Source organism: Chaetomium strumarium (genome assembly GCF_033439665.1).
Source record: "Chaetomium strumarium strain CBS 333.67 chromosome Unknown B0T15scaffold_4, whole genome shotgun sequence".
Taxonomy (NCBI): Eukaryota; Fungi; Ascomycota; class Sordariomycetes; order Sordariales; family Chaetomiaceae; genus Chaetomium; species Chaetomium strumarium.
The window spans coordinates 1,558,451-1,580,471 of record NW_026944432.1 but is presented as its reverse complement, the minus strand read 5'-3'; the positions used below and the strand labels follow the sequence as shown (position 1 = coordinate 1,580,471).

At 53.6% G+C, this 22,021-nt stretch overlaps 8 protein-coding genes across 8 annotated transcripts; 4 read left to right on the top strand and 4 right to left on the bottom strand.

Moving 5' to 3' along the window:
* Positions 1-708: 708 nt before the first annotated feature.
* B0T15DRAFT_532474 (armadillo-type protein) lies at positions 709-5,733 on the bottom strand. Its single transcript, XM_062869314.1, has 11 exons — positions 4,490-5,733; positions 4,243-4,431; positions 3,710-4,175; positions 3,532-3,653; positions 3,411-3,482; positions 3,131-3,355; positions 2,975-3,078; positions 2,655-2,913; positions 2,457-2,599; positions 1,802-2,403; positions 709-1,736 (listed from the first exon to the last, which is right to left on the bottom strand). Exons 1-11 carry the CDS (start codon positions 5,363-5,365, stop codon positions 949-951), a joined length of 3,846 nt encoding a protein of 1,281 aa, XP_062721277.1. The 5' UTR covers positions 5,366-5,733; the 3' UTR covers positions 709-948.
* Positions 5,734-5,920: 187 nt separating this feature from the next.
* Positions 5,921-7,420, top strand: B0T15DRAFT_199242 (uncharacterized protein). Its single transcript, XM_062862555.1, has 4 exons — positions 5,921-6,212; positions 6,266-7,003; positions 7,058-7,116; positions 7,183-7,420. Exons 1-4 carry the CDS (start codon positions 6,188-6,190, stop codon positions 7,246-7,248), a joined length of 888 nt encoding a protein of 295 aa, XP_062721276.1. The 5' UTR covers positions 5,921-6,187; the 3' UTR covers positions 7,249-7,420.
* Positions 7,243-8,521, bottom strand: B0T15DRAFT_532468 (acyl-CoA N-acyltransferase). The gene is made up of 3 exons (XM_062869313.1): positions 8,112-8,521; positions 7,372-8,039; positions 7,243-7,263 (listed from the first exon to the last, which is right to left on the bottom strand). The coding sequence occupies exons 1-2, from the start codon at positions 8,289-8,291 to the stop codon at positions 7,593-7,595; spliced, it is 627 nt and encodes a 208-aa protein (XP_062721275.1). The 5' UTR covers positions 8,292-8,521; the 3' UTR covers positions 7,243-7,263; positions 7,372-7,592.
* Positions 8,522-8,887: 366 nt separating this feature from the next.
* B0T15DRAFT_532466 (Lecithin:cholesterol acyltransferase-domain-containing protein) lies at positions 8,888-11,300 on the top strand. The gene is made up of 2 exons (XM_062869312.1): positions 8,888-9,461; positions 9,524-11,300. Exons 1-2 carry the CDS (start codon positions 9,159-9,161, stop codon positions 11,093-11,095), a joined length of 1,875 nt encoding a protein of 624 aa, XP_062721274.1. The 5' UTR covers positions 8,888-9,158; the 3' UTR covers positions 11,096-11,300.
* Positions 11,301-11,596: 296 nt separating this feature from the next.
* B0T15DRAFT_416057 (uncharacterized protein) lies at positions 11,597-13,866 on the top strand. Its single transcript, XM_062865467.1, has 3 exons — positions 11,597-11,901; positions 11,964-12,496; positions 12,551-13,866. The coding sequence occupies exons 1-3, from the start codon at positions 11,847-11,849 to the stop codon at positions 13,457-13,459; spliced, it is 1,497 nt and encodes a 498-aa protein (XP_062721273.1). The 5' UTR covers positions 11,597-11,846; the 3' UTR covers positions 13,460-13,866.
* A 420-nt stretch (positions 13,867-14,286) lies between these two features.
* On the top strand, positions 14,287-15,112 carry B0T15DRAFT_555709 (uncharacterized protein; the record flags this gene model as incomplete). The annotated part of the gene is made up of 2 exons (XM_062870399.1): positions 14,287-14,430; positions 14,506-15,112. 2 exons carry the CDS (start codon positions 14,287-14,289, stop codon positions 14,893-14,895), a joined length of 534 nt encoding a protein of 177 aa, XP_062721272.1. The 3' UTR covers positions 14,896-15,112.
* On the bottom strand, positions 15,113-18,026 carry B0T15DRAFT_199209 (P-loop containing nucleoside triphosphate hydrolase protein). Its single transcript, XM_062862554.1, has 3 exons — positions 17,832-18,026; positions 15,612-17,778; positions 15,113-15,550 (listed from the first exon to the last, which is right to left on the bottom strand). Exons 1-3 carry the CDS (start codon positions 17,928-17,930, stop codon positions 15,330-15,332), a joined length of 2,487 nt encoding a protein of 828 aa, XP_062721271.1. The 5' UTR covers positions 17,931-18,026; the 3' UTR covers positions 15,113-15,329.
* A 1,116-nt stretch (positions 18,027-19,142) lies between these two features.
* On the bottom strand, positions 19,143-21,825 carry B0T15DRAFT_416049 (oligomeric Golgi complex subunit 6). The gene is made up of 2 exons (XM_062865466.1): positions 21,333-21,825; positions 19,143-21,269 (listed from the first exon to the last, which is right to left on the bottom strand). The coding sequence occupies exons 1-2, from the start codon at positions 21,600-21,602 to the stop codon at positions 19,464-19,466; spliced, it is 2,076 nt and encodes a 691-aa protein (XP_062721270.1). The 5' UTR covers positions 21,603-21,825; the 3' UTR covers positions 19,143-19,463.
* Between the last annotated feature and the right edge of the window lie 196 nt (positions 21,826-22,021).

The following is a 22,021-nucleotide window of genomic DNA, read 5'->3' as shown; positions in this document are numbered from 1 at the left end:
CAAGCTGCACTTGAGCGCTACGCTTCGCTCGGCAGTGGTCCGCAACAATTCGAGTTAGGAATCGGCGTGGGTCCCCATCATGCCTACCAGTAATTGCCCATGATGTCGATTGATGGGCGGACCTACACGTATTCGGATGTACCTCCTCACGTGCTACTCTATCATCTTCGGGCTGAGACTTACTGTGTAAGGCTGAAACACCTTCCTCTTCTTGTTTGATGATATGTACTGGAACTACTGTGATCCCTAGTTACCTGATAATCTCCCAGGGTGTCTGCTTGTTGCACACAGATCTCTGAGGCCTATCCAAGGGCGGCTAGCGTCTCTCCAAATACCAATGTAGTCCGTCCAATACACCACTGCTGTACGTGACATGTATTATGCCTTACATACATAAACAAGATAAGGTACCTACCTAGGTACGTAGGTAGCTATTAGTGGTGACCTGCGGTCCGACCACGCGTTGGCACACCCTCGCCGAGGAAACAGGGAGTGGGCCGTCTAAACTTGCTGGCCAGCGCGCTGTCGGAGAGCGCAACTCCCGAGACAAATCCACAACTGCCCACCCCCCTAGTCAAGGTATCCATGTCTAACGGCGGAGATCGCCGCAGTGGGGCTTCGTATTCCTCCTACATTACCACCTACCTAACCCTCCTTGGCTGACAAAAGAGGACAGCAAGGTGCTTGCGCTCCCTTCCTTGAGCGCAAGCCTACCTGGCGGCGATCTGCAAAGACACTGCACGGTTCCGGAGTGTAGGCCTACCAGGCAATTGTAAGGCCAATTGTAAAGTACATACATACAAGTATGTGGCTACGTATGTACATACAAGACCCCGCGCCCCGTGTCTATATAACTTGGTACGCAACATAGATGAGGTGATGAGCGGCCGCCTTCACACTTGGCTATTCTTGCATAACGTATCATCCCCTGCCCCTGTCTGTAAACCTCTAGCTGGCTTCGTTGAACATCCCAGCCACCCCCTCAAAGTCAGGACTCTTGTTGCGGGTTGTTGAGTCGCCGGTACCTGCCGGCCCCCCGGTGGCTGAGGATGCATTTGGTGTCATAAATTCCTGCACCATCTTGCTCCGGGTCGACTTCTTGCCGCCGTGAGATGACCCCGGCCGTGCCCCAAGGCTCTTGGTAAGTTTACCCATCTCAGATATACTCACCCCTTTCAGATCCTCGAGTAGGTCGAGGACGAGAGCCCTCTGCTGCCGGGAGTGTATCCCCGGCCTAGACACCTGCTGGATGGTCTTGTCGACATCCTCCTGCTTGATATTTGGCAGCGACACAAGGACGTTCCGCGGAGTGGACGTCAGGTGTGAGTATGACGCCATAATCGAGGCGATGAGCGCGCCCAGATCCTTCTGTGAATCGACAAAATAAGGATCGTGTAGTGAGGAGATCGCTGCCTTCAAAACCTCGGTGCTAATAAACTCCCGGATTTCTCTGGCCGTATCCTCTGGAATAGGGAAATCCTCAAGGGGTGCTGTATGGCCCGATTCCTTGTGGGCCTTAGGGATGTCTGATGGGCTGAACTCGGGTACAATAGAGCGGAAGACTCGCAGCACTACGCCGCAACATCTCCCGTCGCGCATGCGTATCGCGTGGCTGCAGAAGACGAGCAGCGGGACTGCGATAGCCGGGTTCATGAGGCAGAATTTCCGAAGCGGGGGGTATTTCGTGTTGGGTGCCATACCATCCTCTGGCTTGTCCGGGGAAGTTGTCGGAGATGCTGTTCCACAGTCAGCGTTTGTTTCAGAGGCAGCAGGCAGATTGTTGTTCAGCCCGAGCACTTACCGACTCTCGCTGGGTCAAGGACATCTGCGACCATAAGCACTGCGGAATAGGTGAGCTGCCTCAGAATGCTCTCGGCCTTCATCTCCTCCGTCAACTCCTCTCCAGCAGCTGGCACGGCCCCCAGTTGCCCTAGCTTTTCCCACTCCGAGCTGATCTTGGTATCCATCTGCTCGAAACACGTGGCCAGAATGGGTGGCACGAAATGCTCGCGCAACTCTACCGGGCAGTTGTCGACTAAGAACCTCACCAACGTGAGAAGGTTGATGACTTGGTGGGACGACAGGTAGAACGAGTCGGTAAATAGAGCGTTCGCCAACGGCCCTGGCAGCTCCAGAAACCCATAGAATTGCATGTCAAGCCGAGTCATGCAATAGATGATGGCGTAGCAGGTCTCCCGTACGAACCGGACAGCACCTCGGATGGTGGATGCGAGCCCTTCTAGGGTGTTCTTCTTCCCAAGTACCCTGGCATAGAAGTCATCCTTGCTCCCTTCAGAGATACCAGCCTGCCAGAAACGGTCTGACAGCAGGCGTCCCACTACCGGCTGCATCTCTGCCGGTAGCAAGCTCCAGTTGGTTGGATTATGGCTTGCGTGTGCATAGCTGGCAAGGGAGTCAATACCAGATATGATTCGTCGAACGTGCGGACTACGAACCTGAGAAACTTGAGAAGCTCCGGCAAGATGATCTGGAACCCGTCTTGCCAAAGAGTGCAAGATGCCTGGTAAGGAGGCGAATTCCTCTCTATCCTCTCAACGGAGTAAGTCAAGAAAGATTTCGTCACGCGTAGAGGCAGTAGCTAGTAGATGCGAGTTAGACCATTGGACGACGTGCCACCGAGGTAGGTCACATACCGCCTGTCTCTGCTCCAGTTCGGCCTGGAGAGCGAGCCCTTCGTTATCGAGATTCGTAGAGCCCCAGTCGGCAATCTCGTGAACGCGACGCTGCACCAAGTATTTCTGTGCGTTATCAAGACCCAGTAGCTCACAGAAGCCGTTGTAGGAGCCTAAGGCCTGCTTCAGGGATTCGTCCTTCCACTGGTTCTTTACGGGCTCTATGAAAGCGGTGAGTCGCGAGAGACGCGTTGTTTGATCAATTCGAGTAGCCCGGTGACTAGGAAACGGTGAGTGAGCTCTCAAAGCAGTGACTCGGGGCCCTTCAGGGACATGCGTACATGATGATGAATAGGAAGCTCTGGTACGCGACCTGGCGCTTCTCATCAAGCGTCCCGGACGCGACCAACTCTTGTACCTTGGCCTCTAACTGATCATACACGTCCTATTCGCCGTGGTCAGCAACAGCATGAAAGCCAAGAGGTGACCTGACTCACAAGGAGAGGATCGGGCATCTTGGACGCGAGCCGTTGCAACTCAACCATGCTCTCGGTCTGGAGGTCTCTAATCGCGTCATTAAATAGCCGATGTTCTGGCTGCAAAGCCGGCCAAGTCATCAGGATGTGCTCTAGCACTCTCAGCATAAAGGCAGGATTCGAATCTAGTGCTTTGGTCGAGAAGTTGACGAGTAGTTGGAGAATCCGCTTGCGAATAATGGGATCCTAGGATATGGTTAACGATGGAGGCGGAGGGCCAGCAGTTGAAACGGAGCTCCACCTCAAAATTCATATCCAAGAGTTGGCCGCACCACTTTTCAAAATATTCCTCCACAGCCGCGGCCTGCTGTTTCTGCGCCAGGTCAGCGTCCAAGTCTTCAGCGTCCCTCGAGACGACTCACCTCCTCTGGAGACCGGTTACGGGTGGTTCTCCACCTGTCGTAACCTTTCAGCGCCGCCTCGATGACGGTCGCATGAGCGTCGACAGTCAAGACAGGCAGAGAGTTCCTGGAGTAGTTTGCGACTGGACACATATCAGCTCGTCTGGGTCTAGCCTCCCATTTTATGCTTCGGACTCACGGTTGAGAGGAGGTTGCCCCTCGTACAACGTTCTTAGGGCGTTCTCGGCCCTGCTCAAGATATGGGAGAATGCCTCAGACATCTTGAGAATGACTATACTCTCAATAACCGAACAGCAATATCGCCGGTAGTTGCCAAGGAAGGCATGCCGTTCGGGGATCGTGTCCGTGTCCTCGATCAGAAGTAGGTATACGGGATCCTCTGTATCATCCGGGAAGCTCTCGTAACGAATCAAGCGGTTGCTGCACAGTTCTAAGAGGTCCACAATGAAGGGCATATCAGCAGCGGCCGGGCCGAGTGCCCCATGAGTTAAGATGCGAGTCCAGGAGAGAAGTATCGGAATTGAGACGACGAGACTCTGGCTTTGCACCACCTGCATCAGGAGCTGCAAGAAACCTCGAATGTTGGTCTGAGGCGGGATAGCGCCAAACTTCCTGTCTAGCAGGTTACCCAGAGAGCAGAGCATCTGCGGTTGTCAGCGATACGCACCCACGGGAGTTAGGCCGCGCCAGGCGGGGGAGGGGGGAACCTGCCTCAGAGAACTTCTTGGCGAACTGGTACTTGTCGTCGTCAATATCCTGCGCATCGACGGCTGACCATTCCAAGAGCCGCCTGAAGAGGTCAACCATGGCCTCGCTGTACATGGGCACCACGAGGTCGGCGAATTCCTCTTCGGAAAAAATCGGGCGGCTGTAGAGAGAGTACAGCGACTCGAGGGCAGCCTTGCAGAGGTTAGTAGGATGGATGGAGGGCTTGGGCTGTGTGGAGGATATCTCGAACCTTTCGCACAGGAACGCTTGGAGCGGCGAGACCACTGCACATGACCTCACGGCAACCGACCGCATGTAGGGCTTTCGGGATCGCCCACGGAACAGCGGAGTTGAGAACGTTGAGTGCCTTGATAACACAAGCCCTAACATCTTCGTTTCGCTCAAGACCACTGCGGAGGCACTCGCTGATGAGTTGCGTTATTCTATTCAGCCATCCTTCGCTCTCGAACCGTACATCGGGGCCTGCTTGACGGTTGGGAAACGTTTCGGCCAGGATAGCAGCAGGTGTAAAGATCTCCACACATGCCTTGCTCAAAGCTCCCTCACGGAGGGCAACCACGGCATCGTCTCCGTTGAAGATCTCGTCGGAGAGTGTTTCGAGGATCTGAAGGACAAACTGTTTGTGGACAGTCGAGTTGGAAACCTGCCACAGGCGTACCAGCAGGTAGTCCATGTCCATCCAGCTGGCAACCCAAGAACGCTTGGCTACCTCGACCCAGAGCTGGGCAATCTTGTTCCTCAAATACCCCGGGTCGTCGACGGAAACCATCTCCGCCAGTTGCAAAACCCATGTCCGGAGGTATTCGCGATGTTCGGGGCTGTATTCCTCCCACTTGTGCTTCACCGCGTGCTCGAGGAGCGACAAGCCGTAGTGTCGGACGATGGGCTCTTGTGTTCTCCTGAAGGCAAGCTCGAATCCGTGCGAGGGAGCTTCGACGAGTGTCTTGACGCTTTCCAGGAAGGCCTGAGCCTCTTGCCGGGCTTGGTTGGTCGAGTAGGGACTGTGGACGACTTTGAGGGCTTCATGGATTTTGAGCAGAACCTCCTCACCGCTCTCGCCGGCGGCGGCAGTCCCGAACGCTCCGTTCGCTGGTACTGTCGCCATGCCTATGATCTTCGAGGCGCGAACTACCCAGGCCACCAGAAGACCGGTCGGATAGTCGGCGGGGAGAGGTGAACCGTTGCGCAGGAGCAAGCAGCTCAAGTCTGAATCATTCAGAGTTGGTGTCGAGTAACACGAGACGAGGCGCGGCGGTCCAGGAAGTTGGAAGTTGCTGTGAATGCAAAAGGGCGTATGAAGTACTTCAAAAAGAATCAATTGTCCTGCATTCACTCTGCGCTGTTACTATGAAGTTGTGACGACAAGTATTTGTGCCTTCCAGTTGTAAATTATGACGCTAGCCGAAGTTATTAATGGCCGACAATTCACTGCACGAACCCAAGCTCAGGCGCGCTCAGGCGCGAAGACTTTCGATGATCAGCGCGGGGCAGCTCAGGACCTATCCTTGTAACTACCGTACCTTAGGTACCGTAGGTGGTAAGGTACGTACATGTACTAGGTACGTTAGTGGAGAAAGCGCTGTGATGGATGCTGCCTGCCAAGCGCTTTCAGGGTTCGGGATGTTGTCTTGACCCTTATAATCCCACTTACACAGTACCTACCTGGTAATCTGTACACATCTTTCTGCTTTTCACCCCTGTGCACTATTCACTGCATTTGCTTGCATGAAAGGAGATGGAATACAGGCGTGGTCATGCCCCAATTTAGGCACCTGCAAGGCCATTCTCATGTGACTCGACCATCCTCTTCGCTCTTGCGTGAGAACCCTCTGTGCGATTTCTCAGGCTGAGGTATCCAACTTGAGACTTCAAACGAGCGACAAGCAACCAGCCAGCGCAGAAGGGAAGAGCAAAGCAACTTTCAAGGATGGATTCGGACTCGGATTTCTACGGTAAACCTTTTCTACATACTCCAGGCGAGATACAAAACACTGACGGATCACAGGTAACGAAGAGGCGATCTCGGCTCTTGAGGCCCGTGTTGACGACTTCGATATTGTGGCTTGGTGGGACGCCCAGAATGACATGGCAAGCTACTTCCACAACACGACACAACCCCAAAATGCACCACAAATCGTTGCACCCCTTAATAACGCATACCAAGGCCAACCTGGGGCATGGCAACTCTCCGAATCCATCGAGCACTTCCTTGCCCGTCTACCGCCCGCCACAACCGACTGGAGCCCTGGGCTCGACTGGATCTGGATCGCCAACCCATATATCCCGCCGGGCCCGAGTTCTGCCCTAGCCCAGTTTCGTGAAGGCGGCGCGGAACGACTCAAACTCCTTGACAATTTCGCAAAGATGGCCACCGTGGGCGCGGCGAAGGCAAGTGGTAAGCCACTCAATATGCTCAGGGAGGACCTGGCCAAAGAGCGGAGGGAGACCGTGGAAGACCTGCGGGAGCTCGCAGTGGCCTGTAATGTCGTCGGAGGGAAGTGGATGCTGTTTCCTGACCCGGGTTATGTGAATGATGTCTGGGCGAAGGTCGCACGGGCCACAGCAAACAACGAGCTCGGGATTGCGGCTAAGGTAGCGACGAGGGTAGAGACCGGGAAGGCGAGGTTGATCTGCGTCTATACGCGGGATTTCAGGGACAAAGATGACGTGGCGCGAGTGCTGAATAGGATGAGGGAACTGGAGTTAATACGGCCCGGCGGAAGACAGATCTACTACAAGTCCGGTCAGTGATGGTTCTCGTTTTATTGTGTTGCAAGCTGCTTACCATGATCTTCAGATGCTTGGACTGAACTGGGAATCTATGGGGGGAATAACTGGGGCATTCAGGCATCGATAGCAAGTACCTGGGCCTGGGACGCCCTTTTCCCACTGAGGTGTTGTGAGACTGACAGGGCACTATAGTACTCCTCCAACGAAATATTCTCGTACATCAAGAGCGTTGCCCCCGGGCGATCATCAGCACCCTAGACACAGAGCTGCAGACTGCCTCATTGCCGTCAGCTGATGTGTACTCTTCATATCACATGGCATTGATGTCCTGCACTCGGAGACCCCGGGCACTGCGTGGAGCTATCTCTCGAGAGGATATACCTTCTAGCCATTGTGCATGTCGTAATACAACACCTTCTAGTCATGGGCGCTTGCCATGCGAATGCGGTAGACACCCATGCCGATGACTTAAGGGTCCCTCGACTCCCAGCGGATCTGGCTCCTGCATGAGCGCCTACCGCCTTTGCTTCCGTCATATCCTGAGGACAATGCCGGGGAGCGGACAAGATTAGCGGTCAGAGAGTGTCTTTCGCAACATCGGTTTAGGCAGCGCAAGGTCCCTGATTGCTCTCCATTTCCAGAGACCACGTATACCCCTCCTGCGGCGCCACATCATCTTCGTCCAGCGCCAAGTCAGTAGCAGCGTCGATATCGGTCGGCTTGAGAAGTAGTACCAGACGGTAAGCGCTGTTGCCGTTAAGGTAATATCTATGCAGCTTCTTCGCCCGTAGGAAGCCAAGACGCTCGTACAGTCTCATCGCCGGTATGTTCGTCTCCTCGGTCTCGAGCACGATCTCGTCCGCATTGCGCTGGGCCATAGCGTCGATGGCCATTTTGACGAGCGCTGTAGCCACGCCGTGACCTCGGTGCGGAGCGGAGACGGCCAGCATGGCAATATAACCACGCAACGTCTGAGGGGAATGTGAGGTGTGCGATTCCAACTTGCATACAATCACACCGATCAGAGAAGAATCGGCGGGCGTAAGGGCCTGGTGGGAGAGATAAGTCAGGCACAGTACTACTAGTAGTGGTTGCGGGCATCGAGACCGGTGCTTCCCTACCATAAAACAGAGATGCCCCCATTGGTAGAGAAAGTATCGATACACATAGATGCTATACGGCTCGCTCAAATCTTTCGAGATCAGAGCGCGTATAGCGGGCAGGTACTGCGCCTCTAATGAGTGCTGGTACTGGATGTATCTGAGCTCGCCCGGGAGCTCTGGGTTGGGTGCTGACTCCATGTCATCTCTTGGAGGATCGCAGATTGGGATGGCACGAACTCAATCAAGCCTCGGATAGTTGTCATACGTTAGACGGGAATTGAGTGGTATTGCTGTAGTGACCGTGCGTGATAGATAGCGGAGCGACTGATGAAGGCCAGAGCTCAGGCTCATCGGAGATCGGGCGACAAATCCTCCACCGAACTTTCACATGCCGGGAATGTCATCCAGGTGATTGGCTAGGCGTTGGGGGGCCAGGTGGTCTATAGATTACACTAGTGTAAGGTACAATACCTTTGATGCGAGATCTATCGTAAGTAATCCGTACTAATCCGTACATACTATGCAATACAATGTACTGGTATCGTGCACCACAGTACTGCCTAGGTACCTATGTGTATGGCTAAATGTAATGCAGTGCGCAAAGATTAGATCTGTATGTCTATCAGGCTAAATCTCCTGAGGAATATGTTTCAAGTGTCGAACAAGGGACTCTTGGTCGTAGTGTCTGGAAGTACTTAAACAGCATTTCTGTATTGTACGTACCTGGTCCGTATTGTAGCCTCGGGCGTCCTCGGCTCGGCGAGGGTGACCCGACGTCACCGACTCCTCGGTGGCCCCTGCTCAACTCTAAAATGCAGGCAGGTGGGCCAGCTTCGAATCCAACAACCTTTGACGTGGTCTGCCAAAGTCATTGAATGGCACATGCCTGTTTTACTCGCATGCTGCTCGCTCAGGTGGTGTAAATGAATGGGGAACACACGCGGAAAAGCTCGTGCCAGTGACCGCGGCTGATTGGAGGAGGCCAGACAACATCGGCCATACATTCCCGGTTTGAATATTGCGCACTTGCGCGCAAACGCCATACGGCGCACTCGAATTAGAGAGATGGCAAATACTCTACGCCGCCGAGCAGTCGGCAACGACACGCCCTCCGAATCACCAACGCCTCTAGAGGACGATGTGGTCAAGCCCGACAAGGTCAACATTGTCCATCACCACCGGCCCAAGACACGTAAGCGAAAGACAACGGGCATTTTCCTGCTGGGCAGTCTGTTTGGGATCATAGCTGCCGGGTTCTTCGCGAAGAGCAATGACTTGATCGCCTTGCCCGAACTTGGGGATCTGAGAATGGACAACCTATTAGACGTGCTCCCCGCCGGGTTGTCTTCTGACGTGCGGGAGCTAATAGTAAGTTACAAGCACTGCGCTTGATATGGCCGGTCGACTAATTCGTAGTTCCTTGATCTTAGATGGGCGAACGCGCTCTCATTGAGAGCCACGATGCCTTCTCTGTGGGCCTCAAGATCAGATCTGAGGGCCTCTCGGCCCACCACCCCATCGTCATGGTTCCTGGGGTGATATCCACGGGTCTGGAGTCTTGGGGCACCTCGAACGCCTCCCTCCCTTATTTTCGGAAACGTCTTTGGGGTAGCTGGAGCATGATGAGAGCGTTGGTCTTGGACAAGGAGACGTGGAAGGCGCATATCATGCTGGACAAGCAGACAGGCCTCGATCCGCCGGGCATCAAACTCCGTGCTGCCCAAGGCTTCGATGCCACTGATTTCTTCATCACGGGCTACTGGATCTGGAACAAGATTCTGGAGAACTTGGCGTCCGTGGGCTACGACCCGATAAACTCATACACAGCAGCTTACGATTGGCGATTGGCATACCGGAACCTCGAGACGCGCGATCATTATTTCACCAGGTTGAAGTCGCATATCGAGCTGGCGGTGCGGTTGCAGGACCGAAAGGTTGTCCTCACATCTCACAGCATGGGTAGCCAAGTCGTGTTCTACTTCTTCCACTGGGTCACTTCCGAACTTGGCGGCAGAGGGGGCAATGATTGGGTGGAGCGGCACATCGAGTCATGGATCAACGTTAGTGGCTGCATGCTGGGCGCGCTCAAGGACGTCTCGGCCATTCTTTCCGGCGAGATGCGGGACACCGCTCAGATGAACTCGTTTGCCGTCTACGGGCTCGAGAAATTCTTGAGTAAGGCCGAGCGAGCGGAAATCTTTCGTGCCATGCCGGGCATGTCTTCCATGTTGCCAATGGGCGGCGATGCCATTTGGGGCGACCTCAGCGGGGCGCCAGACGACCAGCCCGGCCAGGATCACACCTACGGCTCGTTCCTAAACTTCCGGGCTGGCCAAAACTGGACGACTCCTGACCGGAACTTCACTGTGGATGATGCGATGAAATACCTCCTCCAAACAACCGAGGGCTGGTATCGGGACCAAGTGATGGGAAGCTATTCGTGGGGCGTCGCTCAGACGACCGCTGAAGTCGAAGCAAATGAACAAGATCCGAGGAAGTGGATCAATCCCCTGGAAACTCGTCTCCCGCTCGCACCCAACCTGAAGATCTACTGCTTCTACGGCGTGGGCAAGCCGACCGAACGAGGGTACTACTATCGCTCGCCAGAACCCAGCCCCTCCAACTACCTCAATATGACAATAGACACAGGGCTGACTCAGGGAATGGTGGATCATGGCGTGATTATGGGCGAGGGCGACGGGACGGTCAACATTATGAGTACGGGCTTCATGTGCAACCGAGGGTGGAAGATGAAGAGGTATAACCCAGCCAAGGTGAAGATCACGGTGGTCGAGATGCCCCACGAGCCCGAGCGCTTCAACCCGCGAGGTGGGCCCAACACGGCAGACCATGTTGATATCTTGGGAAGACAGAATCTGAACGAGTTCATCCTGAGGATCGCGGCCGGCAGGGGGGACACCATTCAGGAGAATGTTGTGAGCAATATCCGGGAGTATGCGGCGAGAGCAAAGGTGTTTGGTGAGGATGGCGATGGTGTATGAATGAAGTGGTTGTTTGAAGGCGTTCTTGGGCTGGCATCTGATGGAGTAAGGAAGGTGTTGATGAGAGACCATAGAGCTGTGCGGTTGGGAGGTTGATCTTTCCACGTACGTAGATTAGACTACCTATTTGATACCCCATCTAGTTTCGTGTGACGAACAAAAGTGCGTCCGCTGGTCTAGTATGTTCACTTGTCGGATTAGGAAGCTCTACCTGCGGTAGTACGTACGCAGAATGCTGACTTCGATATAAAGCTTTGCTTCAAGTGGAACACCGTGGAAATTTGGCAGAGGTAACAACAAAGGTAAAGGAATCAGGAAAGAAGGAAAGCAACTAGAAATACGGATTACAGTCTAGGGAACCCCAGCGCCAGTGATCACGATAATGAACACGGTGTAGGTATGTATCGCAGGTAGTGTAATGTACCGTGTCCGTATCTGGGGTACTGTAATAGTATCTTGGCGTCACCTCGTCGACGTCATTCAGTCCCGTTTCCTCGGGCAGATGGTCCGTGCATACGAAAGAACGGCAACTGAGCCGAAAGATTCAATTGGGAGCGCTCTTTCCTCTTGATCGCCAACTGCACTTGCAAGGCGTATTAAAGCTAACTGGCAGGACACATGCCGAGTCCCCCCCTCATGGTTTCCCCCGTATGGCCCAAGTCAGCGGATGGTTTAATATCAGGACGCCTGCCACCCGCGATCGTGATGCTCCAAGTCTGAGGCCGTGTGCTGGTGCCGTTCGTCTGAGAACATGACCGACTCCGTCGGATCCTGGCCCGCCGAGAGCGAACAACAATTCTGGGATGGTGAGCATCGGCCCTGATCAATGCACACCCAAGACAAGGCCGCTAACAGTTGGTCCCTCTAGCTCTGACCCAGATCTTATCCGCGCCCTGTGCGGCCCCCGAGGAACTTGATGAAGCCTTGCGCTCATGGCTCGATCTTGTCTCCACAGCCCGCGACGAGTATCTCGACAGCGAAGATGATGTCGCCCGTTGTTCGCAGATGCTCCTGGAGAGCGAGCTATTTTGCAAGAACAGTGATTACGTGCGAACGCAGCTAATATACAGCCTTTTGCAAGAGGACGAATTCGCGAAGCTTCACGTGTACGCCAACTTCCTTTTGCTCGACGGCAGGACCGAAGAGAGAACCTTTCGGGCCATGATTGGCGAGGGATGTTTCGTTCGATTACTGGATCTCATTAAGGGATGTGGGGGTCAAGATGCTCGTCTACATCGGCTTTTGTTGCAGCTGATGTATGAGATGTCGCGCATCGAGCACCTGCGCCCAGAGGACCTTCTGCAGGTCGATGATGGCTTCGTCATGTACCTATTTCAGCTCATTGAGGCTCTGTCTGATGACGCCACCGACCCATACCATTATCCAGTGATACGAGTTCTGGTTTGTCCCCTGGCACTGTTATGTGGGAAGGATGTTGGCTGACAATCGCAACAGCTAGTTCTCAACGAGCAGTACATGGTAGCCTCTACTTCTACGGCGACAGGCGCCGATGGTCCCGCTGTTCCGATGACGAATCGAGTGGTTAAGATCCTCAGCGTGCATGGACCGTCATTTCGGACCTTTGGTGAGAACATCATATTGCTTCTGAATCGAGAGACGGAGACCTCGCAGCAGTTGCTCATTCTAAAGCTCCTGTACTTGCTTTTCACTACAGCGGCAACGTATGAGTACTTCTACACCAACGACCTCCGAGTTCTACTCGACGTCATCATTCGCAACCTGTTGGACCTGCCCTCCGAGGCGAATATGTTGAGGCACACGTACCTGAGGGTTCTGGCTCCTCTACTCGCGCACACCCAGCTCAGCCAACCACCTCACTACAAGCGGGACCAGATTCTCAGCTTACTGGAGATATTACGTGGCTCGGGCAGCACACACTTCAAGCCACCGGAACCGACGACTTTGCGGCTGGTTGAACGAGTTGCAAAGACGCCTTGGTTGGCTGAGGATGAGGCGGGCTCGCCAGGTCCGAGTCCCGTCGAGAGTTTGTCGCACACAGAAACTGGCAGTTCCCTGAGCCTCGTCGCAAATGTGTCCGAGAAGCCGGGGGTCAAAACGCCGAGCAGAAAGTCAGCGATAGGGGTTGCTGCCGGCACAGAGAGCAGCTCACCCAAGCCTACACCACCGCCGCCGAGAACCTTAAGGGCGCAGATGTCTCTGCCCCAAGTGCCAAAGCATCGCCACGGGGCACCTCTTCTTCCTCCGGCCGCGAACTGTGGCCATATCAACGGAAACGGGCAAAAGAAACCACCACCTAAGATTCCGCCACCACGAAGAAAGGCAAGGCTTTTGGCTCCGACCGAATCACTGCCGGCGACAGAATCGACGACACCTGTGTCTTGATGACGAGGTTGGAATAATCAATGATGATCCGGCATTCCCATTAGTATCGAAAAATTTGCGTGAAGCCGGCCATTGGATGGGATGGACCGAGGTCCGCGTCTTGTTTATTGTCAGTGTATATGGCTGGGGTCTACTGGGACCCTTTGTGGCGGGTTGAATTGGGATGCGCCTTTCGCGGATCTTATGACAGAGAGAGCATTGGACTGCTTCCGAATCCTCGGGGAATGCACGCTGCATGGGGAGGGTATTACATAGCAAGGCGTTTCTGTGCGATTACCAACTGTAATGGAGAAGGCTCCTTTGTACCTTAGGTACCTTTTACTTTTATAGTAACTGCTGAGTAAACTGTCATGGTATCTTTTGAGGGGATTTTCTTGTCTGCCTTTGATTGTCCTAGCATCACTTATGCTACCTACAAAATCATCACCGACCTGGAACCGGCGTGTGATCCATCATGTGTCTCCCCCTTCCCCGCCCCCGGTCCGAACGGGTTTCCATGCTCTGCGGCCTCTGCCCGTGATCCTGCAGCGACCCACTTTTACCCGAGCCCGGTAAGCCATTTGCGCCTGTCCACCCCGGTCCGTTCAAGCCTTCATCGGAACCCCAAAAATTTGGCTGTCGGTCAAGCGCCGCGGCTCCGCCGATTCAACACGTCCATGACCCCCAAAGCCTGCCCGATCGCAGCCGAGCAACAGACGAAAGAGACCTCGTAGCGTACCAGCGATAAAGCCGTCTGCCAGTCCTACCATTTTACGTCCTGGAATCGTCCTGACTATCCCGCTAGACCTCGCGGCGGGTCCCAGCAACTCCGGCTCAAGTTGTCCACCATGGCGCAACCGGCGGCCCAAGCGGCCAAGTCCGCGTTCAGGAAATTCAGAGAGCTTCACGGCGTAGTAATATCCGCCGGACTAATGGATAAAACGGTCAAAGTGCGGGTAGGCGGGCAAAAATGGAATTCCTTCGTCAAGAAGGTTGGTGACCCTCTCTCCACATCCCACCTTGCTCCCTTATGCTTGGACACCCCTAACTTAAGGTACCTACAATAGTTCTTCGATGATCCCAAAACTCACCTCGTCCACGACCCCAACAATTCCCTCCGCCTAGGCGATGTCGTCGCCATCACACCCGGGTGGCGCGTCTCCAAGTCTAAGCGGCACGTGGTCAAGCACATCATTGCGCCCGGGTCAGGCGTGCCCATCGACGGCCGGCCGCCCATCCCAACCGAGGAGGAGCGATATGCTGAAAAGGATGCCAAGCGCGCGGCAAAGGATGAGAGGCGGAGCATGAAGAGAATGGCGGAGCGGGTTGAGGCCCAACTGGGCGTTGCCGAGATGCTCTTAAGGAGAGCGCGGAAGGAGTTCGCGCTACGAGCGAGGTTAATGGGGGCTAGCGTGGATGGCGGCCAGCTTGGAACAGGGGCTGGGACGCAACAATGAAGACGAAATGGGAAGAAATGTGAGACGCCTATTTGGCGCCTGGTCCCCCCGAGCGGGAGCGGACGGAAGTCGCGCGCTGTGTACAAATCCAAGAGGTGTGGAAGATCACCCGTGTATCTGTATCAAGAAGCCATGTATGTAACATGCAAAGAGAGCATCGACAGGCGTCCTGAATAGCGTTCTCGAGGACGACAGCCAGTGAGAAAAAGCCTTTCCGTTGGTAAGGTGTAATAATCTAGGCTAGCCTTCACTTCCGCACTGGAATGGCAAGCATCAATGACAAAAGAATACCTGCAGTGCTTGCCTCGAGTGATGTTTGCGGGCTGCATAAGTAGGTGGTATCTGGACTCCTTGGAAGCTCCTGTCTAGGGAACCGTATCCCAAGCAGCCCCTTCAAGATACGTAGGCATTGTCATGGTAGATACTGTAGCCGCCTACCCACCTCGTTCTCCGAACTCCTTTGCCCATTCCTCATACTTTGCGAGACTTGACTTGCTAACACTGGGCCTGATGGTGTTTAAACTGGCCACGAAGTCTGACAATTCAATGGGACGTATTTCATCCATGGTCGTATGTAACAGTGCATCTCCAAGAGACCGCAGCGGCCCCATAGCTGCGTCCTTGGCCAGCGCCGTGATATCCGAGCCCGAGAAGCCTGAATTCGGAGTTAGAGGAAAGTGCGATAAGTTGTTGAAGGTTGGGGCGTCTAAACTTACCATCAGTCAAGCCGACAAGCTTGGCAATATCGGCATCATCAAGGGTATGTTTCTGCTGCTTAAGCAACGCCTTGAGCTGGGTTGCCCTTGTCTCGGCCTCGGGCAGCGGTATATACTGGCGTCTCACGAATCTTCTTCGTGCTGCTTCATCGATAGCCCATGGCAGATTGGTAGCGGCGAGTACTAGCACCCTATTGGCGTCCCCACGCTCCTTATCCTTCTCGCTTACCTCTCTGCCCGCCGCCGCTCGCTGGAGATCGCTCCACTGGATCAAGAATTCAGTCTTGATCCTTCGCATGGACTCGTGCTCGCCGGATCCCGAGCGCTGCGAGAGTAGCGAATCGATTTCGTCGACGAAAATGATGCTCGGGGCAAGCACCTTTGCGAGGGCAAAGAGGGCACGGACAAGCTTCTCGGAATCGCCCAAGTATTTGCTGACGAGGCTGCTGGCCGAGATGGAGAAGAAAGTCGACTTGGACTCGGTCGCGACGGCGCGGGCCAGCATCGTCTTGCCCGTGCCTGGCGGGCCAAACAACAGCATACCCTTGGCAGGCTCGCGCAAGCCCATGAACAGGTCCGGGCGGAGGAAGGGGTAGACAACGGTCTCACGCAACGCGCTCTTGGCTACTTCGAGCCCAGCAATGTCGCACCAATGGACTTCATCGCCGTGGACTATGATCTCGTTGAGGATTTGCTTCGCCGCCTGTTGCTCCACCCCGGCTGGCAGTTTCTTGAGGATATCCGCCTTCCGCTTCTTCCACAGATGTGCTGGGCTAGTCTGATCGTCTTCTGTTGAACCTGAGCTCTCAGAGGACTCGGCTTGGGAGTCAATGATGAGTGAGGCTCCTTTCTGCCGCCCACTACTGTCCTGACGCTGTGATGACCGCGGGGTAGTATCGAATGGCAAGGAAGACATATCAGCGCTTGGCGGAGAAGCCAAGCCTGAGCGTGTTCGCTTTGTCCGGCTTCCTACTTCGGTCGTGCTGGTGGCGCCCTTGGTCCTCCTTGCACTAAGCATCTCGGAAGCTGATCTCCGTGAACTGATGGCAGGGTCTGACGCCATCTTTTCGCCCGAAGACCTACTTTTCTCGGTATCCGATAAGCCCGTATCCGCATTGGACAGGTTTTTCAACTTGCCCGTTTGCGGTGTCCGGGGAGGAGCGGTCCTCCTGGTAGCGATCCGTTCCCTGGCAGGCGAGTGCCGTTCAGTGTTGTCTCTCAGGGCAAGAGAGTTTAGGGCGCTAGATGCTGCGCTAATAGAGATAGGGGACGGTTGGGGATATGAATAGCCGTCAGCCGGCCGCAGATCTGCCAAGTCCGCACTCACCCTCCGGTCGGACTGTTTGACGGGGCTTCGAGTCCGGGGGCTGGTGAGCCTTCTTGAATTGCTATCCCAAATCCTGTGGACCTCTGCTGGTCTTCTGTGCAGCTGTTCGGAAGGCGTGGGCAGATTCGGGAGTGGCTCCTGGGCGCCTAACAAGCCCGACTCGGCCGGGTCACGTTGACCCAGTGAGCTCCACGCCAATATCGCCGCTTTGTTAGCACCGGGGCCATCCGCTCGTTTCAGAGCTGGTCGCCACAGAGGCGTCTTTGTCAGCTTTTCTGGTGGCCGACTCGCACGTAAAGTGGTACGCATTGTATGTCTCTCCGGGCTGGATGTCCTTGACGTCTTTTCCGGAGAGCGCTGCAATGGCATGGACGCGGAGGGATGCCGTGGCTCCAACGCCGACACGGCATCGCACGCCTGCGGCGCCATGTTTCCTGCCACGATCTTCTTTGAGGAAGGAGTCCTAGGGGTTGACCTGCGTCTCAGCATGTCCGGCCGCGCCAGTTCTGTATATGTGACAGCGGGGATAGTTCCGTCCCCTATCCAACCCTGCTCATGCTGTCTAGGAGCCCGGGCATTTGGGGTCTCGGACGTTGGCTTAACGGGTTCGCGTTGAGGAGAAAACGGCTCGTCTTGGAATGATTCTTGGCGCGAGAGACGGAGCGCTTCAAGGAGATCGATTCGTTCTTTACACTGTAACTCCAGCTGCCGAAGACTTTCTACCAGCGCCTTCTCTGTATCAGAACGTGGCGTGAAATCTGGGACGACTCGGTTGGCATGGTGGTCGTAGATCCGCTCGAGTGCTTGTTTCCAGCATCGCATAGCCTCCCCTTCGTTACCCTACAACTACAAGTCAGGCACCAATCGTTCGACGAAGCGGTGTTGCTGCTCACCTGCGCCTCATAGTATACAGCAGTGGAACATGTTAGATAGCTGTCGTCGTATGTCTTCTGCAGGATAGACAAGGCTGACGCGGTCTTGTCACTGAACATGGCGGTTCTCGACGCGTGTGAACATTTCCGGCCGTCTGCTTGGAGTGCCGCCCGGCGGACTTGACCAAGGCAACTCTCGGGAGGCGGATAAATCGTGTTGTATTCAAGACTAACGTACAAGCTGGTGCTCGGCGTGGAAGGCAAGAAACCCTTCAGACCGGACGGGATGTTGTGCAGTTGGTACCTTAGGACATTACAACCTGGTGTACGAAGTACCTACCAGTACCTTAGGTAATCGTAAATGATAACGAATGTTGGTGGAGCAGCATGGAGGTGGTGGGACCGTTATGTAATATCAAGTTCACTGGCTCCGCATGATTTACCTTACATACAAACGATACTAGACTGGGCTGAAAGTACCTAAGTCTATATGGAATATGTTATACATACATACATACATACATACATACATACATACATACATACATACATACATACATACATACATACATACATACATACATACATACATACATACATACATACATACATACATACATACATACATACATACATACATACATGCATACATACATACATATATACATACATACATACATACATACATACATACATACATACATACATACATACATACATACATACATACATACATACATGTATATATATATATATATATGTGCAGCTCTGTAATTATAATGTTTTTATAGTGGGTGCCCCAAAAAAAAGCCTACTAGTTCATTTTATCGTAAAAGTTAACTATTTCACCTTAACTTTTCACTCTTTCAACCCGGTAAAGGTTTGAACGAGAATTTAAACTATAAGTGAACTTTATAAATTATAAGTGTTCAGATTCATTCATACTTCAATGCACCAGAGCTAGAGTAGTATAAAGTAGTAATAAGCTTAGAGATTGAAAGTTTAACTTACTATAAGCTTACTATAAGCCCCTATAAGCCTCTAGAAGCTAAAAATCCGATCTTTACTTTTATAGACCTTAGAATTATACGTTACCTTTACGAATAGGCTCGAATTCGACTAGAAAATAAGACGCTCTAGGTAATTATCTAGCTATATATTGAGTTTTAAGACTTTTAAAGTATATATTATAGCCGCTTCCTATATAAGTGAAAAGATTGTTTTTGGTGCAATTTGACATGTTTTTAAATCAGTGGGCGTTTTTTTTTTTTCCTTTTTTTTCTCTTTTTTTTAGTTGGGGTGGGGGGAAAGGCGGGGGAGGCTGGGTGGGCAGGAACTGTACAATACAAGTGGTTCGTGAGCCGAGCCAGCACTAGAGCCAGACAAACTCCACGTTCAATAGGTGCTTTACTACTTTACTAGTAAGTATGGGCATAGTTGAAGAGACGCTCACCACGGCGATCCTCCCAATGGTACACTGTCTGAAAAGAGGCTCGCCGTCATTGCCAGGTGCCGTGTGGCCTCACGGCATCTGCTAGGGCCATGGTAGCTCAAGCTAGGATGAATCAGGACACGACAGAAGATGTACAATACCATATGCACAGAACCCTTGAAGTATGCTATTGATGAGCGAGTAAGGTATGATACTGCCCGTCAGGAAAGCAGCACACGGATTTCCCCCGACGTTCTAGGAAATATTGCCCGCAGGCTCTGAAAGTCATCTGACTCCCTCTGCTGTTGCTCGGCCATCTCGTCCGCAAGCATCAGCATCTCCTCGACGTGCTCAAAGTCCACACAGAACTTCTCGGCGGCCTCCTCGGTAATTGCTTGAGCCAGCCCTGAATCCTGCAAGTTCTTCAACCTTTCCATCGCATCCATCAGTGCAGAGGGCAGGAAGTCGTCCAGCATCTGACTAGCCTGCTCAAGGGCCATGGGCTGGACGACTTCAAGCGACGACACTTTCTCTACATCCTCTTTGCTCCCACCCAGCGGCTTCAGCCACGTGATCAGGCCGTCTAACCCAGATTCGCTGCGCAAGAACTCATACTGCGACTTGACAAGGCGGGCCCTCTCCTGCTCGATCTGCGCCTGCAGCTGCGCCACCCGCCGCTGCGTGAAGTCGAATCGCGACAGACTGCTCCGTGCGAGCATGAGACAGTTGGTGAGAAAGATAGAGTTCGACGGGGAACGGAGCGTCTCGACCATGTTGGCTGAACCGGACATAAAGGGGTCAAATGCCTCCGTCAACACAGGCTCGAACTCTTCTTCGGGGTCGCCCGAAGAAGTAAACGAAGTCTCGTACGTCTTCATGATTGCCTCGAGCTGTTCCAGCGCATCAGCAAGGAACTCTGGAGGGCGTAGATCGACAGGCGTCTGGTGGAAGTCGCCCTGAATCGCCGCAACATGGTCACGAGTCAATGAACGGAACTGTCGCAGCGCCTCAGATTCGAGGATCCCCAATAATTCCACAAGTGAGGAGTCCGGGCTAAGCAGCTTCGAGAACGTGCTCTTATAGAAACCGAGCAAGTTTGCCAGCTTGTAAGCCAAAATCGTCTCCTCGTTGGTCTGTATGACCTGCTCCACCCGCTGACGAAGTATGCGTGCCGCCCCAGACATATCGCGGTCAACCAGCTCGTTCAGCGTCCTTACCGCGTCAAACTCGTCATCCGCGTACTCTCCGTCTTCGGCGGCAAGCCGCCAGACTTCATTCTCCCGACCAGCTTGGATGCCCTTGGCAATGTCATCGCCTCCGCCGACGAACAAGCCTTCCAGCGCCTCTCGCTCGCCGACAGCAGCAGAGTGCGTCCAGGCAAGCATATCCCCAACATACCTCAAGCAATCGTGCGCCACGAGCTCAATTGGTTTGACCGTGGTGTCCTCCACTCCGGAGGGCGAACTTCCCGTCAATGCTGTATAGAACGAGTTACCCAACACCTGCTCGCGCGCCTCGGCGAAGAAGTCGAGGCAGTTCTGGAACAAGCTGGGACGCTCGGCCAACACGCGAAGAGCCCTCCTGATCGAAGAACTGATCTGCGGATTCTCTAGATTGAGTGTCTTGAACTCCCGTTGGACCCACTTGTAGAGCTTCTGGAAGCCGAGATTGAGATTCTTGGACGTCTGCTCCATGATCTCCAAACCCAACGTCTGGCTCTCGAAGCCCAGAAGAATCTCGCAGTCCTTGTTGATTTTCTTCGCCTTCGAGAGCGTAGCGAAAAATAGGTCGTCTACCGGTTCCGAAGACAGTGTCAGGGCTGCGGTATCGTCCTCGGAAAGCACAAAGTTCGCATTGAAAGCACTGAGCAGCGTTTGCTTCTGCTCGATCTGGCGCCTTTGAGCCATCAGCTGCGAAGCCTCCGTCAGGGCTGACGAGGTTGCAGTGTGGGCTACACCGATTTGCGTCTTCATCTCACTGAAGGTCTCGTTCAGCCGACCAATTGTAGTGCCGATGCGTCGGAGTTGCTTAGGCCCATGTCAGTTCATTGGTATCCGTGCAAGACATGGGATTGGGGCTATATGCTATACTTCAGCAACTTTGGCGAACTCATCGATGATCTCGCCATTGCTATCGATGACCTCCTTCTGCAAGTCTAAACGAAGTTGCCGGCGCGTCTCTGCTGTGTTGAGGATGCCTCGCTCGTCCAGCAGTGTTAGAGACTCCCGAAACTCCGTGTCTGCATAAGATGATGAAATCACCGTTGTGACCTTGGAAGAAAGGGGAGTTGGAGTCTTGGCTGCCAAAGACGAGGGTGTCGGCGCACTCTGCGGCGAGAGAGGCCCCGGCGTAGAAGTCATCTTGACTTATGTCGTGCTGGCTTGGTGTTGTGGTATCAGTTCATCACAGCCGGCATCCATTGATCTGGGTCATAGGTGCGTTAACATCACTCAGGGAGATTGTTTAGGGAGTCGTTTGTGTGCCTGTGTGTGTGTGTGTGTTTGTGCATGTGTGCATGTGTTTATGTACGTGGTTAAGAAAGCTGTCGTCCAATGTATTGAGTTAACCTAAGAAATACCTGGGCTACTAACCTGGAATGCCTCTTGTGAGCTACTAACGTTGGGTAACGTACATATGATACTAGGTAGGTTAGTAGCCTGATTACCGGTCAATTATATAGGACCCATTTTCATTAGGTACCTTACCTATTTCACATTCGTACTTCCGTACAGTACAGCACATACCGGTATGCAACGATGTTACCTGGGTATTTTGTAGC

What these genes read in the sequence shown, in the direction of transcription:
- B0T15DRAFT_416049 (XM_062865466.1), bottom strand. Translation starts at nt 21,602, where the DNA reads ATGACTTCTACGCCGGGGCCTCTCTCGCCGCAGAGTGCGCCGACACCC. An exon ending in AGTTCGCCAAAGTTGCTGAA is followed by an intron (nt 21,270 to 21,332) that starts GTATAGCATATA and finishes CATGGGCCTAAG; the next exon opens with CAACTCCGACGCATCGGCAC.
- B0T15DRAFT_532466 (XM_062869312.1), top strand. Translation starts at nt 9,159, where the DNA reads ATGGCAAATACTCTACGCCGCCGAGCAGTCGGCAACGACACGCCCTCC. An exon ending in CTGACGTGCGGGAGCTAATA is followed by an intron (nt 9,462 to 9,523) that starts GTAAGTTACAAG and finishes CCTTGATCTTAG; the next exon opens with ATGGGCGAACGCGCTCTCAT.
- B0T15DRAFT_199242 (XM_062862555.1), top strand. Translation starts at nt 6,188, where the DNA reads ATGGATTCGGACTCGGATTTCTACG. An exon ending in TTCGGACTCGGATTTCTACG is followed by an intron (nt 6,213 to 6,265) that starts GTAAACCTTTTC and finishes GACGGATCACAG; the next exon opens with GTAACGAAGAGGCGATCTCG. An exon ending in GGGGCATTCAGGCATCGATA is followed by an intron (nt 7,117 to 7,182) that starts GCAAGTACCTGG and finishes AGGGCACTATAG; the next exon opens with TACTCCTCCAACGAAATATT.
- B0T15DRAFT_199209 (XM_062862554.1), bottom strand. Translation starts at nt 17,930, where the DNA reads ATGTTCAGTGACAAGACCGCGTCAGCCTTGTCTATCCTGCAGAAGACA. An exon ending in CTGTATACTATGAGGCGCAG is followed by an intron (nt 17,779 to 17,831) that starts GTGAGCAGCAAC and finishes TTGTAGTTGTAG; the next exon opens with GGTAACGAAGGGGAGGCTAT. An exon ending in GCTTGTCGGCTTGACTGATG is followed by an intron (nt 15,551 to 15,611) that starts GTAAGTTTAGAC and finishes CTCCGAATTCAG; the next exon opens with GCTTCTCGGGCTCGGATATC.
- B0T15DRAFT_532474 (XM_062869314.1), bottom strand. Translation starts at nt 5,365, where the DNA reads ATGGCGACAGTACCAGCGAACGGAGCGTTCGGGACTGCCGCCGCCGGC. An exon ending in CAAGCGTTCCTGTGCGAAAG is followed by an intron (nt 4,432 to 4,489) that starts GTTCGAGATATC and finishes AACCTCTGCAAG; the next exon opens with GCTGCCCTCGAGTCGCTGTA. An exon ending in TCTTGGATATGAATTTTGAG is followed by an intron (nt 3,356 to 3,410) that starts GTGGAGCTCCGT and finishes ACCATATCCTAG; the next exon opens with GATCCCATTATTCGCAAGCG.
- B0T15DRAFT_416057 (XM_062865467.1), top strand. Translation starts at nt 11,847, where the DNA reads ATGACCGACTCCGTCGGATCCTGGCCCGCCGAGAGCGAACAACAATTC. An exon ending in CGAACAACAATTCTGGGATG is followed by an intron (nt 11,902 to 11,963) that starts GTGAGCATCGGC and finishes TGGTCCCTCTAG; the next exon opens with CTCTGACCCAGATCTTATCC. An exon ending in ATCCAGTGATACGAGTTCTG is followed by an intron (nt 12,497 to 12,550) that starts GTTTGTCCCCTG and finishes CAATCGCAACAG; the next exon opens with CTAGTTCTCAACGAGCAGTA.
- B0T15DRAFT_532468 (XM_062869313.1), bottom strand. Translation starts at nt 8,291, where the DNA reads ATGGAGTCAGCACCCAACCCAGAGCTCCCGGGCGAGCTCAGATACATC. An exon ending in GGGGGCATCTCTGTTTTATG is followed by an intron (nt 8,040 to 8,111) that starts GTAGGGAAGCAC and finishes CTCTCCCACCAG; the next exon opens with GCCCTTACGCCCGCCGATTC.